This window comes from Ahaetulla prasina, chromosome 1 (genome assembly GCF_028640845.1).
Source record: "Ahaetulla prasina isolate Xishuangbanna chromosome 1, ASM2864084v1, whole genome shotgun sequence".
Lineage (NCBI taxonomy): Eukaryota > Metazoa > Chordata > Lepidosauria > Squamata > Colubridae > Ahaetulla > Ahaetulla prasina.
The window spans coordinates 281502198-281528666 of NC_080539.1; the positions used below are offsets into that span (position 1 = coordinate 281502198).

The 26469-nt window shown below is 38.7% G+C and overlaps 1 protein-coding gene across 1 annotated transcript in view; it reads right to left on the reverse strand.

Annotated features, from left to right (window-relative positions):
- The window catches only part of ANO5 (anoctamin 5), a 73899-nt gene that overhangs the window by 3428 nt on the left and 44002 nt on the right, over window positions 1–26469 (reverse strand). Inside the window, exons 7-20 of the mRNA XM_058161209.1 lie at window positions 25652–25936; window positions 24150–24263; window positions 22942–23057; window positions 21813–21947; window positions 21255–21360; window positions 21106–21166; window positions 19828–19979; window positions 16796–16870; window positions 15850–16072; window positions 14641–14810; window positions 12642–12739; window positions 6928–7058; window positions 2971–3176; window positions 424–605 (exon numbers count right to left, since the gene is read on the reverse strand). Of these exons, the coding sequence (XP_058017192.1) occupies window positions 424–605; window positions 2971–3176; window positions 6928–7058; window positions 12642–12739; window positions 14641–14810; window positions 15850–16072; window positions 16796–16870; window positions 19828–19979; window positions 21106–21166; window positions 21255–21360; window positions 21813–21947; window positions 22942–23057; window positions 24150–24263; window positions 25652–25936 (2054 nt within the window). The remainder of the gene's footprint in view (window positions 1–423; window positions 606–2970; window positions 3177–6927; window positions 7059–12641; window positions 12740–14640; window positions 14811–15849; window positions 16073–16795; window positions 16871–19827; window positions 19980–21105; window positions 21167–21254; window positions 21361–21812; window positions 21948–22941; window positions 23058–24149; window positions 24264–25651; window positions 25937–26469) is intronic.

Here is a 26469-nt window from a genome sequence, read left to right on the forward strand (position 1 = left end):
AAGATGCAAACTTTTTAGCTATATTTGTCCTCTGGCTGTGGAAACTGACAAAGGCTCACATGAGTTAAAAATTCAAGCCAAGAATAAATCAGTTCTTGGTTCAAAATTGCTTAACATAAATCAATTAAGTGGCAAAAGCCATAGCATTACAACATCTTAGCATTACAAATGAATTAAATTAATTAAAAGATTCAAATAATTACGTTTCTCTATTTCCATAATTGGTATTTCTCTTATTAATTTCTATAAATGCATCTTGTCTGCAATCATCCACTGTCATTGAACTGACGGCTAGACAGTTCATAAAGATGTCAACAGAGTACATGTATAAAAGTCAGAAAATCACAACTGATATTACAACATGTATAATTATTATTATATTTATATCAATATAGAACATAAAATGGAAGAATTGCAACTAACCTGCAACTGGTAAATTTGCCTGGATTCTGATCAGGTTTGTTTTTTTCAGGAAAATCTGAGATTTGGAATACTGAAAGGCTATTATTAATATATCCAGACATGGGTAAGTCAGGATCCACAAAATAGGCATAATAGTATACCAATCGAGGAATCATATCTGATGTGAAGGCTACAATAAAAGCCTGCAGGACACAATTGGTTATTTATGTTAATTAAGATAAATCTTTGCATGTTCTATGCATGTTACCTGATTAACTATTAGGCGACGAAGGATAAATTGATTTACAATTAAGATACACGTGGGTGCCATATCTAAGTTAATCTCTCAAATCAGCCAAAACTAGTGGCTTTGAAGATTTAACAGGTTTTTGCCCACACATACCCATGCTTACCACTAAAGTAATTACACTAGAAGAAGAAAAACAATAACTTCACAAACATGAAATAAATCCAATTTAATTTTAAAACCTAACAAAATACAAAAGCTTGTTTCCAGCTTCAAGGACATTAGAGAAGGAGATTGATGAGTTCCTTCATCAAGTGATTTTACCACATAGGTTGGAGAGATAATACTTGTTTGCTAACATATTTATTTATTCATAATTTTTATATCGCCCTTCTCCGAAGACTCAGGGCGGTGTACAGCCAATAAAACGACAAGAAACCTAACAAATTAAAATAAAATATCAAGTTTAAAAAACTAATTCAATCGCTGTATACTTAAAATATTAGCTAAAATTTATCAAAACTAAAACCTTAGTAAAACCCTATTAAAACCCACTAAAACCCCCCATACAAAAATCAATCAGGCCAGCCCCACTTGGTGAAAGAATAAAGTCTTGAGCTCGCGTTTAAAGGTCCGGAGATCAGGGAGGAGACGGAGTCCTACCGGCAGCTCATTCCATAAAGCCGGGGCCCCCACAGAGAACGCCCTTCCCCTGGGGGCCGCCAGCCGATATTGACTAGCCGACGGCACCCTAAGAAGACCCTCCCTGTGGGTGCGCACTGGACGTACCGGACAATGGGAGGTAACTGTCGGCAGCAGGCGGTCCCGTAAATATCCCGGTCCAATGCCATGGAGCGCTTTAAAGGTGATAACCAACACCTTGAAGCACACCCGGAAGACCACCGGCAACCAATGCAGCCTGCGCAGGAGAGGTGTTACATGGGAGCTACGAGGAGCTCCCTCAATCCCCCGCGCGGCCGCATTCTGCACCAGTTGGAGCCTCCGGGTGCTCCTCAAGGGGAGCCCCATGTAGAGAGCATTGCAGTAATCCAGACGGGAAGTGACGAGGGCATGAGTGACCGTGCATAACGCGTCCCGGTCCAGGAAAGGGCACAATTGGCGAATCAGGCGAACCTGATGAAAAGCTCCCCTGGCGACGGCTGTCAAATGGTCTTCTAAAGACAGCCGTGCATCCAGGAGAACGCCTAAATTGTGCACCGATTCCCTGGGGGCTAACGTTTCGCCCCCCACAGTCAGCAATGGGGTAAGCTGACTGTGCCGGGACGCCGGCATCCACAGCCACTCCATCTTGGATGGGTTGAGTCGGAGCCTGTTCGTCCCATCCAGACCCGAACAGCCTCAAGACACCGAGTCATCACATCGACGGCTTCGTTGGGGTGGTTCGGGGTGGAGATGTACCATTGAGTATCGTCAGCATACAGCTGACAGCTCACAACAGTGTTGGTATTAATTTTAACTATGTGTCTTGGTATTTGGAAAGTTGTATTTTACTTCTGTTATTTCCCTTAGCATCTAGCTGAACATAAAAGTAGATACAAACTGAATTAATCAATCTGTGCATAGTTCTGACTCATTAAAATCAGAAACAAGGGTATGGAACTTCTGTTTTAAAAAAATAATGAGATATGATTTATTCATGAATAAATAAAGTGTAGCTGAAGTTTTTTTTTTATTATTGAATTTATATCCCGCCCTTCTCCGAAGACTCAGGGCGGCTTACATTGTGTAAGGCAATAGTCTCATTCTATTTGTATATTTATATACAAAGTCAACTTATTGCCCCCCCAACAATCTGGGTCCTCATTTTACCTACCTTATAAAGGATGGAAGGCTGAGTCAACCTTGGGCCTGGTGGGACTCGAGCCTGCAGTAGTTTAATTGCAGGCAGCTGTGTGTTAATAACAGGCTGCATTAGCAGCCTGAGCCACTTCCCAGCCCCTTTAAATTTAATTTAAAGTTAAATTTATCTAGATGGAAACTTCGTGATTTACATTTGTTTCTGGAAGGAAACCTGATTTTGTTGCAATATGCTTATTAGTCTAAGAATTGCAGCCTGTGACCTTCCAGATATCACACATCAACGCCTATTTTGTCTTTTCTCAGGGAGGTACCAGTAGCAACAGAACCAGTAGCAACAGAAGAACTACAGATTGTTTATTTCAGGGTGAATCACTTTTTAGAACTAAAACGAGGAATTATAAAAATAAAAAATTAATAAGGAGGCACACAATTTTTAAGATCTAGTTGTTCAAAGTGCTCTTATTAATAGTTTTGGCAACTATTTGCCTTTGTTTACTTACGTTTGTGACAACAGACAAGATAGCCATCCCATTTAAGATTTCTTGCCAAATTCCTATGCTGTGAGCTTTGGCTGCCACAGGCCTTCGAAACTGAGTTGTAAGTTTCCAAGAATCAACTCTAATCTCCAAGATGTTGTTCATCAGAGCAAGTAGGGGTGCCAAAGGAAAAGAGGCCACAAACAGAGTAATAAATCCAAACTGAATAACTGTATGGATAGAAAATAGCAGATAAACAATTGAATGAAACCTATGAAAAGTTATATTTGAGGTTCATATATTTAATGCTATTAGAAACATTCATGAATAATCAATAAATTTAAGTGCAAGAAATATTCCTACATGGAAAGCAATTATTTGAGATGTGCAAAATGTTTTATTTTGCACAGAACTCACTATTCTGACCTCATCAAAGTATTTAAAGTTGAATCACTTCTCAAAGCTCCAGAAAATATGTGTTCTTATTAAAATAGATAAAGTTAAGTTAGCACAGTTATTTATGAATAAAATGTATACTGATTGAAATATAAAACTTATATACTACACATTGATTTTTTATTTATTTATTTAATCCATTAGCATTCCAATATTTATGGGGCTCCTATAAAGACGAGGTGATCAAACTGTATTCCAAACACCAAAAGGCAAGACAAGAAAAATGTCAAGAACAAGAAGCCATTCAACCTGCTGCGCAAACAATTAGATATGTTGAAGATGCCTTGAGTTTATGTTATTGTAGTTGCCCTTTGTGCATTCTCACTAAAAACATATATTATATAGACTTCTTAACTCTGAGTGCCTCTGTGTGGCCAATCCTGGCATTTTAGAAATAACATTCCATTATCAAGGACATTTTTCTTTTATCATGAAAGGTTCTTTTTATATTAAAAAAAATATTGCACCTTCTAATGGACTAGCTTGAAAACATTTCAGATGCTTTGCTTTCTGCTTTCAACATCTAAACAGCTTACAAATAAGGCACAATACAATAGACATATCAACGTTTTTAAAATACCTGTTCAGGCAAAAATACAATGCAAATTCTCTTTCCTTTTTAACACTCCTCTTCCTTTTGAACAAACTGCATCTTTGAACTGCATGAAGAATCATCTCAGCAGATTTCATTTATACCTATAAAATTGTATTTGCCTCCCTGTAATTAGAATTCAAACTCAACCGATTTATTTTCACAGTGGCAGCTTTAATGAAAGAGCTGCGAAATGTATGAGTCAGTGTCCTGATTGTTCATTGACCAATTTAAATAAGACCTAGTTTAGTTATTCTCCCACTCACTCTTGCAGTGCACCGGTTTTTATTAGATGTTATTATTTTATTAATCTGTGTTAATGTACCAGCAGTTCACCCACCCATGTTATAAAGACCATGCTCCCAGAAATCAAATCTCTTCCATGAACAACACCCAGTTAACTAGACATTCATTTGGAATATTAATTCCCTTTCCAGGGTCTCTCAATAGATTGGATGAACCCCATTCCATCCCCTAAGTCAGGGGTCTGCAACCTTAAACACTCAAAGAGCCATTTGGACCCATTTCCCCCAGAAAAGAAAACACCGGGAGCCAATAGTTTAACAACTGGTGTGACTGGGTGGGCATGGCCAACTCGACGTCACTCACTCCCACTCAGTCCACATGACCCCTCCCCAGCCATGCCTACCCAGCCAGTCATTAGGGCAGAGAACTAGTTGTTAAATTATTTTGCCACAGCCGGCCCAGCCGCGCCTCACCACTACCCTCCCAGCCAGCTCTTTCCACACCCGGCCTCGGGTATTGTTCACCTCTCTCTTCTTCTCTCTCCCCCCTCTTTCTTTTATTCTCTCTCTGCCTTGGCTCTCTCTCTCACTCTCTCTCTTTCTCCCTCCCTCTCCCCCACTCCCCACTCTCACTTCCCAACCCACACACACCCAGGGAATAAGCCTACAGGAACCTTGGCCATGTTCTCTCTGTCTCTGGAAAATTACAAAAATAAACCTTGCATTGCAAAAGGAGTGACTGTCAGGCTGTTACATCACACCACCACAAAGTTTCTGCCTTAGATTGCCACACACACTTCAGAGAAGCCGTCATCTCAAGCAGCAGCACATTCATACAGGAATGCATGCCCCTCCTGCAACTCGGTCCAAAGTGACTGGAAAATATAGTTCCCGGTGCCCTTGAAGACGCTTGGCAGGCAAAGTATGGGACGACATCCGCCCCACCACCACCACCACCAAGGCAGCATCCACTGAATCCTTGCAAAACTGGGCAAAGGCAAAGAGAGGGGAACAGACGGAACTGAATCAAGCCGAAACTGTCTTTCTCTGTGTGTGTCTCTCTCGCTGCCTGACTGCAGCAGGAAATGGCGGGTGGCTACTTCTGGTCTTTGTTGGTGCTGGATGCTGACCTGCTCTTCACCCCAAGACACTGGCCCACCCCATGCCACGGCCAACGCCACTGCTACTGCCAGGGGCAAGTGTGGCAGGGTTGTATTGTGTCGTACTGGGCTCCAGGAGGAGGAGGGGACCCCATCTCCCCCATTGTGAAGCACATTAAATTTCACTGTGCTGCACAAGGTGCTGTGAGAGCAATGGGCAGGCCACGGAGGCAGCAACAGTAGTGGTGTTGGCTGCTTCTCTCCACAGCAGAGGGTTAAAAAAGCCACATGTGGCTCCGGAGTTGTGGGTTGCCAACGCCTGCCCTAAGTTCCTCAGCTTTGTTCCTAGAACTTCACAGTCTTTTGTTCCCTTGTGGATGAGTAGATGTCCTTCTACTTGGCTTTATGAGTCTTGGATCTGTTATCTGTCTTTTGTTCTATCTATCTTATGTCAAACTTATATAGCTGCCCATCTTACAAGTGACTCTGGGTGGCATACAGCAAAGTAGTGTTTCTTCAATGGTGTTTCTTAATGTATATGTTTTTTCACCATTTCCCCCTAAAATATTTACTTTTTTTGAAAGCTAGTACTCTTTGTATTAATTTCCTTTAGAATCTTTAACTCTTTAAAACATGAAGATGAGTGTGGCATTTTTTTCTCTGGGCTTGAGAATCAAAATTGTTAAGTATAATTGTCCCACAACCTAGAATGAGGATTCTGTATGAACTGCTATCCCAGTACTATAACAATACAGGAATTCTGAATATTTTCTGAAGAAAAAAGCAGGCAACATTACTAGAACCCCAAGAGGTCCATGGAATCTCACAAGCATTTCATGTACAAAGGAGCTAGTCCTAATTTAGAGGCCAAAGTTAGGACTGACAACTTGGTTATTAAGCAAAGTGGTCACTAAGTTAAACCATGACTATGCTTATGATCTCACTTGAGCTTTCCTTTGCTTTGCAGATCTGTGAAGGTCGTAAATGTGAAGATTGCTCATAATTTAGTTTTTCATCACTTTCCTAACTATAAATGATAAGTTGAAGGAGACAGTTGCTAAACAAAGTTGACATGTACATACAGGGCCACACTGCAGATATTTTGAATTGGGCAGCACCTAAATTTAAATAAATAATTGCATAAATAAATATCTTATAGAGAATAGATTTATCCCCTCTTTACTCAAAGAATAAATCAAAGCTGCCAAAGGTGTATGTGAAATGCTCTTTAATGCATATAGCATTTCAGCCAAGAGAAGTGAGCTCACATGTCATCCTTATCCACTACAAACTTTTTGGGTTGGTGGCCTGGAGCAGGGGAAGGAGGGGATGATTTTGTGGGAGGGGCAAGTGCATGTGCATGCATGAACATCGCTTGCAGCAACGCTTGCGTGAGTGGAACTGCAAGTGCCCACAACGCGGCTCACACAAGAGGGTCTATGAATGACTGCAATGATGCTTGCACGAGTGGGGCCATGTACACACCAGCTGTCCACTCACACGGCCCAGTGGTGATTAGCTCGTGGCCCAGTAGTGGGCCATGGACCACAAGTCACACTACACAATGCTACTTTCATTTTCTGCTTACCCATTTCTAGGTATTCATAGAAGAGACCCAATGCTCCAAAGCTCTGCAAATCATGATCCTGCTCCCATCGACTGTACAAATTCTCTGGGTTGCTCCTCGCCTTCCGACGACCCCACCAATTATAGATCCAGCTAAATAGTGGAAAAGCAGAAATCACTGTTGCAGTAGTTTTGGCTTTTTTAAAAGCAAAATCATATAATTCTATGAATTGACACCATATATATTTTCAGGGTTGGTTTTTTTTTTCCCCCACATAAAATTGTGTCCGATTCTTGGCACCCTTCCTGTAAAGTATTTTCCAATATATCTGCTATAAAAATTACTATCAATTTCTCATGTGGGTTAGACAGAGTTACAGTCTAAATCCCTTGATTACATCTAAGTAGAACTGAACAGCAGTTGATCCTTTCCCTGTCCTCAAGCACTTATTCTTTTTTTTTTTTTTTTCATAAAAAGTTTTATTTTTACAATCATATCAAATAATTCATCCAATGTACAGTTGTATACAATTAGTCGGGCTTGCCCAGTCACCACCCCTCTTTTTAACACTCTTCCCTCTTCTACCTTCTTTTACTTTCCAAACCTTCCTCTCCTTCTCTTATCTACATCCGCTCCTCCCTCCACCCTACACCTTCCTTCTCCCTCTACTATCCCTCTTCCTTCCTCTTCTCCTCTTTCCTACCTCCTACTCTCTCTTTTCTCCCTCCTCACCGTTCTAAAATGGTAACTATGCAGACCCGATCCTACATTAATTATATTTCTTCAATAATCCCTGTACATTAACCATCACTCCATCTCTACCAAACCCCCCCCCAGTTCCCCTCCCCCTTACCCCCCACCCCCCATCCCGACTTCCCAGAACAAAATGCAGGGTATCAAAACCAATAATCATAATCCAAAATAATTCCTAAATTATAATCTCTAGTCACACCACACTTAGTCACACTCTCAATTCCCCTCTCCTTCAAAAATATATCTAATACAAAATATTTCCTAAATTTACTCATATGCTATTCAATATTTTTTTTATCTGATACTTATTTTAAATATAATCAATCCACATTTTCCATTCTAGAATATATTTTTCTAGTGTATAGTCTTTCAAGTAAGCGGAGATTTTTGTCATCTCTGCCAGATTTGATACTTTGAGTGTCCATTCTTCGATTGTAGGTAATTCTTCTTTCTTCCAATACTGAGCAATCAAAAGTCTTGCAACTGTTATTAAGTTCAAAATCAATTTAGTCTCTATAGCTGTGTAGTCCATAATTATTCCTAGTAGAAAGAACTGTGGAGTAAACTTAATCTTCTTTTTCAAAATATTCTGCATGATCCACCATACTTTAATCCAAAATGCTTTAACTTTTTTACAAGTCCACCATATATGGTAATAAGTAGCATCTTCACAATCGCATCTCCAACATTTAGCAAGATCTAATATGTGTTTCTTGTAAACAGGTAATGTCATTTTTAAATTGTTTCAAATAATGAAATACTTTCCTTCTCTTCTACGGTGAGTTCAGGCCATTAACATTCCAAGATAGGAAACTTTTGGAACACCAGCCGCAGATCACATTTTACTTTAGGCCTTGCTCCTCCCACTGTTTCCGTTGTAGTAGTTGCCAGTTGTTGTTGTGCCTTCATCTCTTGTTCCTTGCGTTTAGCAGCAGCTCTTGTCAACCTTTGTTCTTTTGAATCTAAACCCGTCGTAGGTATTTCCAACACTTGTAATAAATCTTCTTCCATCACAATCTGTTCTTGTACCTGCTTCACTTCTCTTTCCTTCACTTCAGCCTCCCTTCCTCTAGCTTCCAATGGGGGAAGACTTCCAACTTTAATACTTCAACATAAAATTCTCTTGCTTTTCCAACCGTATTGAAACGATATACTTTCCCTGCATAATATACTATTATACCAGTTGGAATATCCCATCTATATTCAATCTGATGTTTTTTAAGTTCATTCACCAGGAAGGCAAATTCCTTCCTAGCCCTTAACATTTTTGGTGGAATTTCCTTTAATATCAAAATATCTTGACCAGCAATCTGAATCTTCTCCCCCTTATATGAAGCTTGCAAAATCTGATTTCTCACTGTTCTGTTTGTAAAATAAATAACAACATCCCTTGGCAACTTTTTTGCCTTGCTATCCAAGAATTCACACGATATATTTTATCAATTTGATAAGCCACATCTGCTGGACGAGCTGCTAATATCTCAGCAAATACTTCAGAAAAATTTCCTTAAATTCTCTTCCTTATTTTCTTTCAAACCTCGAATTCTAAGAGCAAATTCCATATTTCTATATTGTATCAAAACTATTTCATCCTCTGTTTTTCCATTTTACTTTGAAATTCATCCATTTTATTTTCTAATTTTAAATTATGTTGCTTAATTTCTTCAACCTCCTCCTCCAATAAAATCACATTCGTTGCCAAACTTTGTACTGCCATTACAAATCCTTCTTTAACTTCTTTATTTCCCACTTGAATTTCTGATATCTGCTCTTTCATTTCAGACATCTCATCAGTTATTACTTTAAATTTTTCTTCTATAAAGCCTTTTAAGTTCTCTTGTAACGCCTCTAAATTCAATGTTCTAGTCTCTGCTGTATGAGCTGGAGAGGCACCAGCTGATAAAGTTCCAGAGCTCTTTGTTACAGTAGACTTTAATTGTTTGGCTGCCATCTTCTATAAAATTATATATTTATTTATTTCCAACTTAATATTCACTTTAAATCTTCTTAACCTCTAAAAAACACAGTCTTTTAAAGCAGTATTTAAAAATCTCCCCTAGATTCTATCAGCAGGCAGCAAAGAGTTAAAGAGTAAAAGCAGCAAGTAACATGCAAATTACCAACTGCAGACGGAACGCTGAAAGTATCACTTTCGCTTTCCACTCGTTAACTTGTTAACAATTCGCCTCCATTTTTTTACTGTTTTCAAGCTTGTTACAAAGTATCGGGGAATCGGCTTGGCTACTTGCTTAAAGTTCTCCCACTTTCGTTCTGTCCGGTATAATCCTTTATTGTCCAAAATAAATCTCGGCGTTTGGTCGTGGTGATTGGTTCCGCCAAAGCAGAAGAATCCTCGGATCTGGAGCACTTCGGGTTACTGGAGGGAACTTAACCCTTCAAACCCCTTTTTTTCAGGGGCTTTAGGGAAATTCAACCTCTGCCCTCAGCTCACCCCTTCTCCTTCTCCCGAAGAGGGGGTTTTCCGAACCGCTGGACAGCAGATTTAAGCTGTCCTGGCGATTCCACATAATCCAGAGGTTGGTGATCGTAAAGATCACCGCCATCACCTACGGTGCCAAACCGGAAGTCCTCAAGCACTTATTCTTAATATCTGGGTGGGGTGGGGAAAGAGGGTACTGCACACTAGCAGGTTTGTTATCTGAAATCCTGAAAATATACTAGCATCAAAATACCTGTAAAGATTACATTGATATTGATTCATTAAATGACTAAAGAACATGGGCAGAATTCACCAAATATTCAATTAAGGAACTGACAGTCTTTTAAACATACAAATAACTCAGTATTAAGATATTACTTACGGGACTATAGCTTCTTGAATATTACCCCAGATCTGTTTGCCAGCCATGACAATGGTGAGCTGGGTTGTCAGTTCTATCAAGCATCCTGCAGGATCACACTGGTAAAGAAATAAAACAAAATGCAGTTTGGTATGCCTCAATAGTGATGGCGACATACCTAAGACAGAAGTTATTTCAAAAACCAATAGAGTGTGGGAAGTTTTCGTTCTTCTTTCAATGACATGAAGAAAAGGCCTTGCTCCTCCCACTGTTTCCGTTGTAGTAGTTGCCAGTTGTTGTTGTGCCTTCATCTCTTGTTCCTTGCATTTAGCAGCAGCTCTTGTCAACCTTTGTTCTTTTGAATCTAAACCCGTCATAGGTATTTCCAACACTTGTAATAAATCTTCTTCCATCACAATCTGTTCTTGTACCTGCTTCACTTCTCTTTCCTTCACTTCAGCCTCTCTTCCTCTAGCTTCCAATGGGGGAAGACTTCCAACTTTTAATACCTCAACATAAAATTCTCTTGCTTTTCCAACCGTATTGAAACGATATACTTTCCTGCATAATATACTATTATACCAGTTGGAATATCCCATCTATATTCAATCTGATGTTTTTTAAGTTCATTCACCAGGAAGGCAAATTCCTTCCTAGCCCTTAACATTTTTGGTGGAATTTCCTTTAATATCAAAATATCTTGACCAGCAATCTGAATCTTCCCCCTTATATGAAGCTTGCAAAATCTGATTTCTCACTGTTCTGTTTGTAAAATAAATAACAACATCCCTTGGCAACTTTTTTGCCTTGCTATCCAAGAATTCACACGATATATTTTATCAATTTGATAAGCCACATCTGCTGGACGAGCTGCTAATATCTCAGCAAATACTTCAGAAAAATTTCCTTAAATTCTCTTCCTTATTTTCTTTCAAACCTCGAATTCTAAGAGCAAATTCCATATTTCTATATTGTATCAAAACTATTTCATCCTCTGTTTTTCCATTTTACTTTGAAATTCATCCATTTTATTTTCTAATTTTAAATTATGTTGCTTAATTTTCTTCAACCTCCTCCTCCAATAAAATCACATTCGTTGCCAAACTTTGTACTGCCATTACAAATCCTTCTTTAACTTCTTTATTTCCCACTTGAATTTCTGATATCTGCTCTTTCATTTCAGACATCTCATCAGTTATTACTTTAAATTTTTCTTCTATAAAGCCTTTTAAGTTCTCTTGTAACGCCTCTAAATTCAATGTTCTAGTCTCTGCTGTATGAGCTGGAGAGGCACCAGCTGATAAAGTTCCAGAGCTCTTTGTTACAGTAGACTTTAATTGTTTGGCTGCCATCTTCTATAAAATTATATATTTATTTATTTCCAACTTAATATTCACTTTAAATCTTCTTAACCTCTAAAAAACACAGTCTTTTAAAGCAGTATTTAAAAATCTCCCCTAGATTCTATCAGCAGGCAGCAAAGAGTTAAAGAGTAAAAGCAGCAAGTAACATGCAAATTACCAACTGCAGACGGAACGCTGAAAGTATCACTTTCGCTTTCCACTCGTTAACTTGTTAACAATTCGCCTCCATTTTTTTACTGTTTTCAAGCTTGTTACAAAGTATCGGGGAATCGGCTTGGCTACTTGCATAAAGTTCTCCCACTTTCGTTCTGTCCGGTATAATCCTTTATTGTCCAAAATAAATCTCGGCGTTTGGTCGTGGTGATTGGTTCCGCCAAAGCAGAAGAATCCTCGGATCTGGAGCACTTGGTTACTGGAGGAACTTAACCCTTCAAACCCCTTTTTCTCAGGGGCTTTAGGAAATTCAACCTCTGCCCTCAGCTCACCTCTCCTTCTCCCGAAGAGGGGGTTTTCCGAACCGCTGGACAGCAGATTTAAGCTGTCCTAGCGATTCCACATAATCCAGAGGTTGGTGATCGTAAAGATCACCGCCATCACCTACGGTGCCAAACCGGAAGTCCTCAAGCACTTATTCTTAATATCTGGGTGGGGTGGGGAAAATCCTGAAAATATACTAGCATCAAAATACCTGTAAAGATTACATTGATATTGATTCATTAAATGACTAAAGGACATGGGCAGAATTCACCAAATATTCAATTAAGGAACTGACAGTCTTTTAAACATACAAATAACTCAGTATTAAGATATTACTTACGGGACTATAGCTTCTTGAATATTACCCCAGATCTGTTTGCCAGCCATGACAATGGTGAGCTGGGTTGTCAGTTCTATCAAGCATCCTGCAGGATCACACTGGTAAAGAAATAAAACAAAATGCAGTTTGGTATGCCTCAATAGTGATGGCGACATACCTAAGACAGAAGTTATTTCAAAAACCAATAGAGTGTGGGAAGTTTTCGTTCTTCTTTCAATGACATGAAGAAAAATATTCCCCCATGGTTTAGCTATCAAATATTAGCTGTTAGCCTTCCATAAAGCTTTAAAGACCTAGCTATGCTCCCAAGCCTGGGATGCTACATTTACCAAGGGCCCTGCCTCCTGCCTATATTGTTAACAGGCCAAATGTCTTGCTTTGAATTTACTGAAATTAGATGTTTTAATGTTTTTTAGTGTTTCAATGATTTTTACTGTTTTTATTCTTTTAAAATGTTTACAAGATTTTAATTGTAGTATATTTTCTGGATTGTGAGCTGCCCAGAGTCATTTTCCGAGATGGGCGGCTATAGAACTTAAATTAATTAATTAATCAATCAATCAATAAGACTTATCAGTGGAGAGATTTCACAACTCATGTCATGTTATTGTGCCTTAACTCATGTTAAAGCACATTATGAATGCTACTGCATTCATAATGTGCCTTAACCATACCACTAGTTAACTGTCTGCAGTCATCAAAAATTAAATATTTTGGCAGTTCTTCTTTCAAAAAAAAAATGAGGACATATAAATACGATAGAGCCAGGTCAAAGGATATGCATGCTACAGCAATAACACACCCACAAATACATGTTATGTTTCCTTGCCTATTTGGTTGTCTGTATAGATAATTTTCTATTTCTGCCTTCACTGTACTTTTCCTATTTTATCTTTTAATTTTCTTCCCCATGCAAATCTTTGAGATTCTACTCTTGTCCTGATTAATGCAGATTTCTAATTCAGGAAATAAGCTTATTCCCAAAACATCCTGTCAATCTTCCAGATGTTGCCTTTAAAAATTCCTGGATCATGTTGAATTTAGAGAAATTCAAGTGTCACAGGTGCTCATGTGAGCATCACGGGATCTAGACACCTCTCACGTGAGTGTTGTGGGCGCTCATGGCCTTAATCACGTGACCATCGCAGGCACTCTTGGCCCCACACGTGCAAGTGTTGAAGGTGCTCTTGGCCCAACTTGCATGACCAATGGGTGCTCACATACATGCCTGCCCTGTTGTGGTCTGCCATCAGCCTGCAGAGCTGGCAACAGAGTCGGACAGAGATGAGGCTGAGGAAGAGCGTGGGCCAATCCTGGAGGCTGGGGAAGGCCCGGATCAGGGCTCTGCGTTGGAGGCAGAGGTGGGGCCAGGGCCATCGGGGAGTGAGGTGCGGATTCCAGAGCCTCCAGAGACTGACAGTAGTGAGGCAGAGGAATAGGAGGAGCCTGTTCCTAATGCACGCATGAGAAGAGCTGCCAGAAGGCAAGAGCAGCTCAAGCAAAGAGGACAACTCGGGAGTAGGGCCAAGAGATGACTGGCCCCTCCCATAAGGCTTAAAAGACCAGTAACGGTGTTTGGGCTCTTTGCTGGAAAACAATGTTGTTAGCTTCATCTTGTTGCATTTGTTTTATATCGGTGTCTTCTGAACTTTTGCCAAGAAAGGCCTTCGGCAGTTTGCCTAATTGGACTAGGGTTGGTGATAGGACTGAGGAATTGTGTTGGGAAGAATTTGCTTTAATTTAGCTGAACTATGCTGAGAATGAAGTAATTCTCAGCTGTTCGAATAAAGTTTGTTTGTTTTTACACTGACTGAATTTCCTACTACCTACTTGGGCCTGGGTCACAACATGCCCCTCCCACAAAACCATCTGCTCTTTCCCCCATTCTCCAGGTCACCAACCTGGAAAGGTTGAGAAAGTCTTTCTATACTTCAAAGCAAGGCATTTAGCATGATGGGCAATTTTTTCCCCAAAATTCATTTCAAAAGTTATTATATACCTCTTCATTTCTCCAGCGATTGAACATATATGTATAAGAACCAGGGTATCCTACAAATTTTCCTTTGAAAAAAGCTACATAGAAGCATGAAGAGTAGTAGTTGACAAACTGAAAGAGGAACATCTTCATAGTAAGTCTGTTTTCATACTCGTAGTGGGTTCTTGGTATTTCTGCAAGATAAAATAAACAAGGATTTAATTCTCTTTATATAATGTAGGGTATCAAACAGGGGTGGGTTCTACTTACCTTTATTACCAGTTTGTAATGGGAGCATGCGCATGCGCAAATCATCAATTATGATGTCCGGGCGGGTGCGCATAGCTTCCTGCCACATTGACTACCGGTTCTATTGAACCGGACATAACCAGGAGCAACCCACCACTGGTATCAAAGGTTATGAAGCCTCATGAATATGACAATAGGGTTCAATATTACGAAGTTTACTTCTCTAAGAGAGCATTGGTAGAGCTATGAATTAGAGTCACCATGTATGAGTCGGGTGGCTGTATAAATTTTCTTAATGAATAAAATAAATTATCTTTTGCCCACAGTGTATGTACAGAACAAGGAAACAAAGTTGCTATCATTCCTAAGTGATTTAACTAGCATTAATTAATGCTAGTTAATTTCTGGAAGTAAATACATGCTAGAATTAATTTCTGGAAGTAAATATATGTTATCATGTTTCTTTTATACACAATATAAATAAAGCTCTCATTTATTCAAGCAAAATAATATTTGAGACACATCTCATTAAGAACTTCCTTGCCTTTTGTCAAGTGGCAGATATTGTAATCATGAGAAAACAGAAGCAATTTTGCTCAAGTAACTTCCTGAGAGCTCCACTTGCAGTCAGATAAAATTATGATTAACACCGTTGACCCCACAGCTCTTAGGAAGGTACCAGCTAAGAATTAGCTGGAAAGCAAGTCAGATAATCTAAGAGCAAAGCCATAAGGGATAAAATATCCTTCCTCAAACTGCCATTCTCCAGATAAGTCAGATTATAAATTCCATCATTCCCTGAAAGCAAAGCTAATAGGACCCAAGGCTGGGGATACCTGACATAAAGCAAGAACCCCAAAGAATTTTAGGCTGGCAGAAAAAGTTATGCATGTTATGCTTTCATGTGCTGATGATTTCAGCCTACGCAGCAGAGGGAGCAGAAAACGTACTGGTGTAAGGTTAGCCATCATGCGACATACCTACCCATATCTGTGATCCAGATGGCTATCCTCTCATATAGGAAATTCAGTATCATAATGATGACAAAATTGAGGAATGATGCAGTGACTGACGTTGCCAGTTGTGGTGTCAACAAACCCCGAATGGGTTGCAGGGTTTCTGTGTTCTCCATGATGCTGGCAAAAGCAGCATAGACTGCAAGGCGGTAAACTATCACAGCTATCATGCTCGCTATGATTAAAGAGATCTGAGATAACCACATAAATTAAGACTACTTAGGATTTGAAACCAGAGAAATTAGTGCCTCATGCAAACTGCACATTGTGAATAAATGCTTAGAAAGTTCTATCAAGATTGCAGAACAGAAGTGGAAGAAAACTTTATCTGAATACTTCTCCAGTGCATATGTCTGCTTCCATAATGGAAGTTGATCGCTTGTTTTTCCCTTTTTATTTTTTTAAGTTAAAAAAATAATTCTTTCTCCTTTCTATTCAGAGAAGAATTAAGCATGCAGCCCTTCATAGGAGCTACAGTCCCAATGGAGCTGTAACATTTATTTATTTATATTCATTTTAAATGTGCCATGCATGTTCATGGAAAGCATACCAGTGCAATTCTATCACGTAATCCATCAACAAGAGTTGGAAAAACATTATGTAGGTTTTGCATATTGCTATTTGAACACACCTCAGGTAAATCCTGAAAGAAGTGTCATCAATAATTATACAATAGGAAACTGTTATTTAAAAAGGGGTGGGGAGGAGGTACTTAGGCCGTATATTATATATTCATTGTGTACTTTGCATGGCAGCACAAAAATAAAACTGGAAAGCGTTAGTCAGAAATCCTTGAAGCAACAAGCGTGAGTGAAAGAGATCCAAAGCAAAGAGGGCCATTCTTGCATGCTAACAAACCAAAGCTTAAAAAGTGATCAGTGGCATGTTAGTGTGATGAATCAAAAAGAGCTCACCCAGAACAACACTGTAGTTCCTGAGATGCAGAACCGTATAGCCTGGCTAGTTAGAGGTAAATAAGGCTCCAGCTCCTGAAATAGTCAAGCAAGCACAGCACTTTTCACCACCCGCAGTCATAGTTGTATGTAGACTACTGCAGAAAGCAACCTCAAACGTTACGAGAAAGCAAATCCCACATCCCCCTCCCTCACAAATGCATAATATGGCACATTTCCTCTTCTGGGAGAAAAGCTGGAGTGGCAAACTGAATGGGAGGTCACCCATTTACCAGGTCATCCTATTATTTATTTATATATTTTAGGCCTTACGATGGCTTTATGAACAAAATGTTGCTATTTGAAAGTTGAGAGCAGATTTCTTTTCGGTTGTCAATATTAATTGTTCAGCAAATTGTTCAGCAGCTGCTCCCATTCACCACTCCATATTTTAATGCTTTCCTTTTGCCCCACTTGAAGAAATGGCTTGTTTTATTAGTTTTGCCACTCTTAAGCTGCAGCAATTGGTGCAGCCTTCTCTTACCCAAAACAATATTCCAAAGTACAACAAGCTCAGTTTTCCATAGTCATGAACGCTCTTCCTCTTAAACAGTTCTAACTCCTAAAACATCAGTTGAAAAGGAATAATTAAAGAATGAAAAGGGTTCAGCGGAACATCCATTGATTTTAACGGGATTTTGGACCGGTTCAAGTAATTGTAGCTTGGTTTGCAAAGAAATGCACAAACCTCTTGCCTGCATATACAATCCTTCACAAGTTTTATTTCTGGAAGAGAGTAATTCCAAAGGGTGGGTGAAAAAGCCAGTTCTGTATGCCCTTGTCATGTTTGCTCACATAGATCCAATGTGTACACATACACAAATCAACAGAGGTATATATATTTCATTTCCCAAATAGGTCTTCATCATTGGCAAATTATAAACACTTTTTAATTAGCAGAGGAGTATAAGATGCACTTCACCATGCCCTAAAAGTGGGTGAAAATTTTGCTGCATCTTATAGGCTTAATATGGGCATTTTTGCCCTCCCAAACTACCTCTGGCACATCCCAATTTTGCCAAAGAGACCCATTTTTGGCAAAAATGGGACACATGAAAGGTTTGGGAAGCCTGCAGAGTACTCCTGGGGGCTGGACACATGAGGGGTTTGGGAGGCCAAAAATGGGCCCGTTTTTAGCAAAAACAGGACACGCAGAGGGTCTGGGAGGCCTGCAGAGTGCTCCTGGGAGCTGGGGAGGGCAAAAACAGGATGCACAGAGAGAGGGAGGGAGGGAGGGAGGGAGGGAGGGAGGGAGGGAGGGAGGGAGAGAGAGGATTCTGTGGGACTGCCTTAGAGACTGGCCAATCAAGCAAACATTATGATATGGACAAGGACCAGAAGAAAGAGGTGGGATAGTTTTAGCAGTGCCAAGTGACAGCTATCTCAGGAAGAAAAGAGTATGAGAAGCTGGAGAAGTACCAAGCCTGAAGGAAGAATTAGAGAAGACATGGAAACTAAAGACCAAAGCGATCCCAGTAGTAGAAGCAGCTGTTGGGACTATGACAGATCCTAGGAGCGTAAATGCTCTCTATTCAGAAAAGCACAGTGTTAGAACAGTTAAAATACTGTGCAGGACTTTAAAACTGTCCAGGCCTCTATTAGATGACGTGAGATTGAGGAAGACACATACTATCCATAGGGGTGAGAAGTTATTTTATAAATAATGGATCAGGATGCAGCCACAAAACCTCAAATTTACCAGGATTGTTTAATTTCTTGAGTGAGTAGAAAAAATGAAAGGCAAAAGAACAGAATGTGGGCGGGGAAAAACCTAACTTGGCAGGAATATTTGTGACAAGGATCTATATTCTTGTTCACACAAGTTAAACATGAGCAAGCAATGTCATGCAACTACTAAAAATAGTAAATGCTGTTTTGTGGTGAGCATTATCTTAAAAAGGGAAGTTATTGTTCCATTCTTCTGTGCCCTGACTGCAATATTGGAGCAATTCCCGGACATCGGACTTCAGCAACGACATTGATGAGCTGAATAGAGTTCAAGACAGGGCTTCCAAGATGGCAATCATCTTAGAAAACAAGATGAAAATGAAAAACAGTTTAAAAAACATTGTCTCTCAGAAAAGCAAGAGGGGTTCTTTATTGCCCATGAGAACAGAATCAGAACAGTGGGTTAACATTATAAGAAAGTAGGTACAGAACAGATATAAAGAGAACTTCCTAACAGTGGAACAAGCCTCAAATGAAATGATGAGCATTTTCTTATTGGGCATCTTCAGAGAAACAGAAGAACTGAGAAACAGAACTAGATAGTTAATGTAATAATGCATTTATTTCAGCCAGAATTGAACCCCCTGCATCCACTTAACCATGATCAACAGAGATTGAAAATGAGCTGGCAAAAAATATGCCCACATTCTTGGATTGCATCAATAGTACCCATCTCCCTAAAGTGGAAAAAGCAGTGCTCCAAATATCTCAACTTAGTTCGTGCCAATGATACCCCTATAGCAGAATTTATTTAGATTTAGAAAGCTAGCAAGTCAGGGCAAACATAGAAACTTTCTCCCTAATACTATATTTCCCCTAATTAAGGCTTTACGTTATAGCAGCAAAGTAGCACCAAAATAGTAAATCAGCATATTTCTCTCTAAATAGCTGAACCAATTTCAAGTTCACAGTAAATTAGGTAAACATGTTAATGCATATTCCTAATAAAATGTTATATGATCACCTATAGTGAAAGCCTGCTTAATCCTGGTGCCCCTATTATCAGAGTCTCCGATAATAACCTATGTGCTGATGTTTAAAATGATCTTGCATTTTAACAACTGTATAATTATAAAACATGTTAAAGCAATACAGATCTATCATATTATGGATTAAATGTGTATTCTTAGCTAGCATCTTAAATTGAACTAGCATAGCAGGTCTTAAGAGCAAGCTCACATAAGGGTTCTCCAAAAAAAAAAAAGCTACCTAAATCTTATTAATTCCACAATTCGCATATGATTTTTATCTTCTAAATAAATCACCTGAGTTACTGGATTTTTCCTCTTTTGTGTACATTTTGCTTCATACTCTGGTCTAAGTTGGAGTAGCTGCTGTTCTTCCTCAAAATCAACTAAATCCCATTCATATTCAAGTCGAGCTTGTCGTCGCTTCCAAAATTCCAAGAAAAGTGTAACTACAATCAGAGAAGGTTAAGCAACATAGAATTAGCCTAAAATTATTTTGAGACAGCATAAGACCATCATCTTAAATAGTTTCTACTGTTTTAGTAACAGAATAACACGGTTGGAAGGGGCCTTGGAGGTCTTCTAATCCAACCATCTGCTCAAGCAGGAGATCCTAAAGCATTCCAGTCAAATGTTTGTCCAGCTCTTCTTAATGCACTCCAATTACAGAACACCCACAACCCTGGGATCAGGGGTGAAATCCAGCAGGTTCTGACAGGTTCTGGAGAACCAGTAGTGGAAATTTTGAGTAGTTCGGAGAACCGGCAAATACCATCTCTGGCTGGCCCCAGAGTGGGGTGGGAATGGAGATTTTGCAATATCCTTCCCCCAGGAGTGGGGAGGGATTGGGGAATTTGCAGTATCCATCCCCTGCAGTGGGGTGGGAATGGAAATTTTGCAGTATCCTTCCCCAGCTATACCCACCAAGCCACGCCCACCAAGCCACTCCCACAGAACTGGTGGTAAAAAAAATTGGATTTCACCACTGCCTGGGATGCAAGCTAGAAGTAATAGTTACTTATGCAAATATTTATTTACAAAAGGTGTGCTAATTATGCTATAAAAATGATTATTTTTTATTATAAATGTGGATATCATTATATCAGCAGGACCTCAGATAGTCAGAATTAACCAGTTAAACACAACTAAAATCTTATTTTTCTAAGTCACTGAATTAAGGGAAATATTGCAATATTATAGATGATGTTCAGCATGTAGGGAAGAATATCATACCTGAAACTTTATCCCTATCAATCAACTGAAAACAGGTTTAATTCAACTATCCAGTTTTCTTTCAGATCAGTAATGTTTACAATTTGTCATCGTAATTCAACAAAGCTTTGTATTCTGAACAACTTTTCTATAAATAGAATGGAGTCTGATTGAGCACAGAATATTTATTTATCTCTTCTTTATTTTGTGGAATTTTTGTAACACCCATTTAAATGTGAGAAGTGTACAAATCAAAACATGAAATCATCTCTGAATAAATAATTCCCAACTCCTTAAAATTAATTCAGAAAACATTAATAACATTAATAATAAACATTAATAATATGAAACAAGCATACTTACCCCAGATGCCCATAAATATTGCAAAAAAGAGGGTTGCCACATTGTCAAACAAATGGGAATACTAGAATTGAAAAACAGGCATTATCCATTGAATAATACATGAAACAGTATGTATTTTTGAAAATACAAATGCTGTAATTGTTACAAACCTGTGAAGACTCACAAGTAGAATTCAGCCTCCAGTAATCACATTTTTTATCACATAATGGACACATGATAATTTCTCCACCAATACTGGGATTACATATTTCTTTGCTGAAGAGGATGGACAAAGATGTAGTATATTTAATAAAATGGATTAAAGGAATAATAGTGCTTGTTTACAATCAGAGTTAACCTCTGTCTTTCAGTACATACTAAAAAACTATATCTGAGCCATTATTATGGCATAGGTTCTGCCACTGGATCATAGATCTGGTGCTGAAATATATGCAAATCAGCTAATCAGGTTAGGCCAGAATCCTTATATAAAATCATACATCAAGAAAGAAAGAAAGAAAGAAAGAAAGAAAGAAAGAAAGAAAGAAAGAAAGAGGGAGAGAAGAGAGATAGTGAGTAGGGGTGGGAGGGAGGGAGGAAGAAGGAAGGAAGGAAGGAAGGAAGGAAGGAAGGAAGGAAGGAAGGAAGGAAGGAAGGAAGGAAGGAAGGACTTCATTATTAACTGATCAACATAACTTAACTAATGTTGCTATGTCAATTATACTTACCTGCTCATATTTTCATTCATTGTGAACAAACCATATAGAAAACAAATGAAACCAACAAGAGCTGCAAAGAATAGCATCTCAGTATAAAAACCCAACCAGGCAAAATAAATTCCAATCTTCTCTCCATAATACTTCCTGCAAGAAAATAATTCAAGAAAAACAAAGCCAAAGCTCAAAATAACAGTAAAGAGGAAAATATGGATTTAATGTTCTAAGAAAAATCAAATAAATGAAATAAATGAAAAGACATATCCCAAAGGAACTTATTGTAAAATAATTCTCAGCTTATTTACCCCTGAATGTGTAATACTGAATATCTATCTACATATGTCTAAAGTATATTGAACTATTGTCAACCCAGTTCTCCCATCTACTTTATTATATATTTTCTTGGTCTTTTATATCCTTCCCCACTCCTGGGGGATATCCTGGATATTGCAAAATCTCCATTCCCACCCTACTCTGGGGCCAGTCAGAGGTGGCATTTGCCGGTTCTCCGAACTACTCAAAATTTCCGCTACCGGTTCTCCAGAACCTGTCAGAACCTGCTGGATTTCTCCCCCGCTTCAGGTTGTTAACTCTGTATTTGTTTCTCAACCTTGGCAAATTTAAGACATGTAGACTTCAAAACCCAGAATTCTCCAACCAGCAATGATACTGTTCTATATTACTCTTAAAGCCACTGCAGAGGTTTTTTTTTTCCAGACTTGTGTGGAAGCTGGGAAAGAGATGGACAGAAAAGTGCTGTGCTCATATATGTTCAAGCATGTCTTCCAAATTATTTTTCAACCATTACACTGCTTGATTTTTATATTATATTCCACATATAGATATTGTTTAGCAAAAGAAATACAGGCAGGTAATATAACATATATTAGAGCCATGGTGGCACAGTGGTTAGAATATAGTAGTGCGGGCTGATTCTGCTCACAGCCATAAGTTCGATCCTGACCAGCTCAAGTTTGACTCAGCTTTCAATCTTTCCAAGGCAGGTAAAATCTTTCCAAGATAGGTAAAATATTTGTGGACAATAAGCTAACACTGTAAACTACTCAGAGTGTGCTATAAAGCTACTGCTATATTTCTGAAAGGACCCAATGGCCATTAATATACCGGGGCAATCATTTACCTGATAAGATCCAAGGGCTGTTCCTTGTAAAACCTAGGAAAACGGGCCCATTCCCTATATAATGTATATCTTTCATTTTCACACTTTGGATCATTTGACTTCTTCCAGTACTGACACTGAATTAGCGTGAAAAAAATAAAGAAGAAACAAAATACTTCAATAAATAGCAATACAATTTCTCCAAAAATACTATTGCAATATACAAAATAAACCTAGGAGTGTTTCTATGTTTAATAGAGAGACATTTTCACACCCATACAGAAACAGAATATATTTATTTATTTATAGATGTATATATATATGGCTGCTTAACTCAGACCATGTGATTCAGAAAGAAAGACAAACAAGTGGAAATAAAAATAGATAAGAAAAGAGAGTATACACCAGAGAAAGCAAGCAACATACTTCTATTTGAATATAAAGTTGGGGTGAGAAGCAATGTTCAGCTACTCACATAGCATGAGAAATGTTTACATATTTTGTTATTTCATAAGAAATTTAGAGACTTTCTTCATCTTAAACATAGTTATGTGATTCTGAATCAATCAAAATGGAACTGGAAGGGACCTTGGGAGGTCTTCTAGTCCAACCTCCCTGTTTAAGCAGAAGATCCTATACCATTTTAGACAAGTGACTGTCCAGTCTTAAAAACCTCGACTGATGAAGCACCCACAATTTCTGATGGCAGCACTTATAATTATTATCTTATAATATAAGGTAATAATTCCTTTTTAATTTTCTGGGAGAATATCAGAATAACACTGTTCTCCAAGCTAATGATATGTAGGATGTGGGGGGGGGGGGAGAAAGAAAGGGAGGGAGGGAGGGAGAGTTTAAAGGGAAAATACAAATTCCTCCAGCAAGTGTTCACTGCTTGCCACCAGAGGGCAATATAACACTAATCTCTAATCCTCTGATGCTCTTGTCATTATTTCATTCTACCACTATAAATGGATATTGTTCTTTCTCACTTCCCAATTTCATTTTTTCTGATATATTTACAGACTTGTTTTAGCATACATATATTCATTCACATATCTTTAATGTAAGCAACTCCATAACAATATTCACAATTACAAAATAACATAGATAATGGCCTATTAGAAACCAAAGACAAATATATCCAAATACGATTTACAGAGAAAGAGAGGTTTCCTTCAGAAAATAAGGTAAACATTAGCAAATAAATGAATGACTAAAATGCCTACATCGTGAAGAGGGTAAGCAGCAGAGTAGGTTCCATTATTTAGAAGTCTTTTGATTCCAAACTTCCTCTTCCCTTCTTCTGTTCCATATGAGCATCTTGTTAAAATATAAAAAACCTAGACGAGAAAGGAAAACATTCCATATTTAAAATTATTGCCATATTATTTAGACTAGGAGAATATAAAACTTTTCTTTGTCCTCTGGTGAAATTTCACATGTTAATTTTGATTAGTTACTGGTACTAATTATGTCATTAAACTTTGAGGCCTTTTCTAAATATTTCTTGCCCTTTTATAAGAGGGAGCAATTTTTTCCTAAGATAAATGTTGGTTTGCAGGAATGTTATTGCTTTTGCTGTCTTAGTCTTCCAGTTAGGAATCTAAACAACTGAATAGTAGCCACACACCCTTGTGTTTTTCAATATCTTTGTGAAGAAGTAGAAAACAGTATGACATTAGGGATATACAGATAGTCCTCAACTTACAACTGAACTCAAAATTTCTGTTACTAAGTGAGGCATCTGTTAAGTGAATTTTGTCCCATTTTACAGGCTTTTTTTGCCATGGTTTTTAAATGAACCATTGCAGTTGTTAAGTTAGTAACACGAGTGTTAAGTGAACCTGATTCCCCCTTTGAAGTCAGAAGGTCGCAAAAGGTGATCACATGATCCCATTATATTGCAACTGTCATGAGTACAAGTCAGTTGCCATATCCTGGGGTTGATCACATGACCTTGGGGAAACTTCAAAGGTCATGTGTGTGAAAAATGGTCATAGGTCACTTTTTTCAGTGCCTTCATAACATTGAATGGTCACTAAATGAACTGTGGTGGTTGAGGAGTACCTGTACTCATTTGACCACGTAAAATTGTATGCCTGTTACGACTCTGCAAACTTTCAAAGAACTGGTTTGTTTGATGATGCTTCCTCCGTTGAAGCTGCTTGGAGAAGCAATGCCAAGGCCAAGTGACTTGCAACACTTCCGTTCCAATAATGAGAAAAAAGAGGAAAACACCTCAATGCAACAAGGATGGCAAAGAACATCATCCTTGAAAAAAAAATTATTGCCTAAAGTTCTGGCTATATCAGCAAGTGTAGAAACTATGGCAGTGTTTTGGCAACACAATAAGAAAGGCATTTTAGCTGAGAAGCCTTTGCTTGACCCTGCTGAATTCTCCCATATTTGGGCCTTCTGCAATCGCTGAGTCATCCTTTGTGCTCTAATTCAGGGTGAGTCATATCATTTAAATTCAGAGGAAAGGCCTTTTCTGGCTAGAATAACCAAGGAAAGCAAAGCATATGCCGCTTTAAGCTCAGGGTGCTTTTTCTCAAATGATTCTGTATGACAAAACCAACCAACCACAAGTCAACAACACTACAGCTTTAGGGGCAATTTGACAGCAGTCCCCACAAGCGTATGTTGTGCTAGGCAGCATGTTGCCATCTAAGCCACAAGCTGACTTGTTGTATTACATGATCACCGAATTGGTAAATGAAGTACTCACTATTCTGTTTCTGACAGATGGCGAGAAAAACATATTCTCATCATCAATGAGGTACAATTCCTGTCTTTCTTTGCTAAATGGTGCTGTAAAATAGTCAGGTTCAGGGTGCATCACAATCTCGGGTAGCCTAAATGGCCAGAATATGCAGTCCAATGGGTTCTCCACCGGGCAGGGAATATCATTCTCTTTGATGGGCATTTTGATGTTGAGCACTTCTGCATAAGTGATCAGAATTTCCCACGGGGCGTGAATCTTCACAAAATACGTTTTGCCATTTTCAGACTCCTGCAAATGAAACAATAAAGGCTTGATTGTAAACTAAGCAATTTGCCCTATGAAGGTATGGTAATGGCTACAAAGTCTAAGAAGATTAGGGGACTGGAGGCTAAAATATATGAAGAACAGTTGCAGGGACTTGGTATGTCTAGTTTAATAAAAAGAAGGACTAGGGGAGACATGATAGCAGTGTTCCAATATCTCAGGGGTTGCCACAAAGAAGAGGGAGTCAAACTATTCTCCAAGCACCTGAGGGTAGAACAAGAAGCAATGGGTGGAAACTAATCAAGGAGAGAAGCAACTTAGAACTAATAAGAAATTTCCTCACAGTTAGAACAATTAATCAGTGGAACAACTTGCCTGCAGAAGTTGTGAATGTTCCAACACTGGAAATTTTTAAGAAAATGTTGGATAACCATTTGTCTGAAATGGTATAGGGTTTCCTGCCTGGGCAGGGGGTTGGACTAGAAGACCTCCAAGGTCCCTTCCAACTCTGTTGTTGTTGTTGTTGTTGTTATTATTATTATTATAAGTTGGACAAC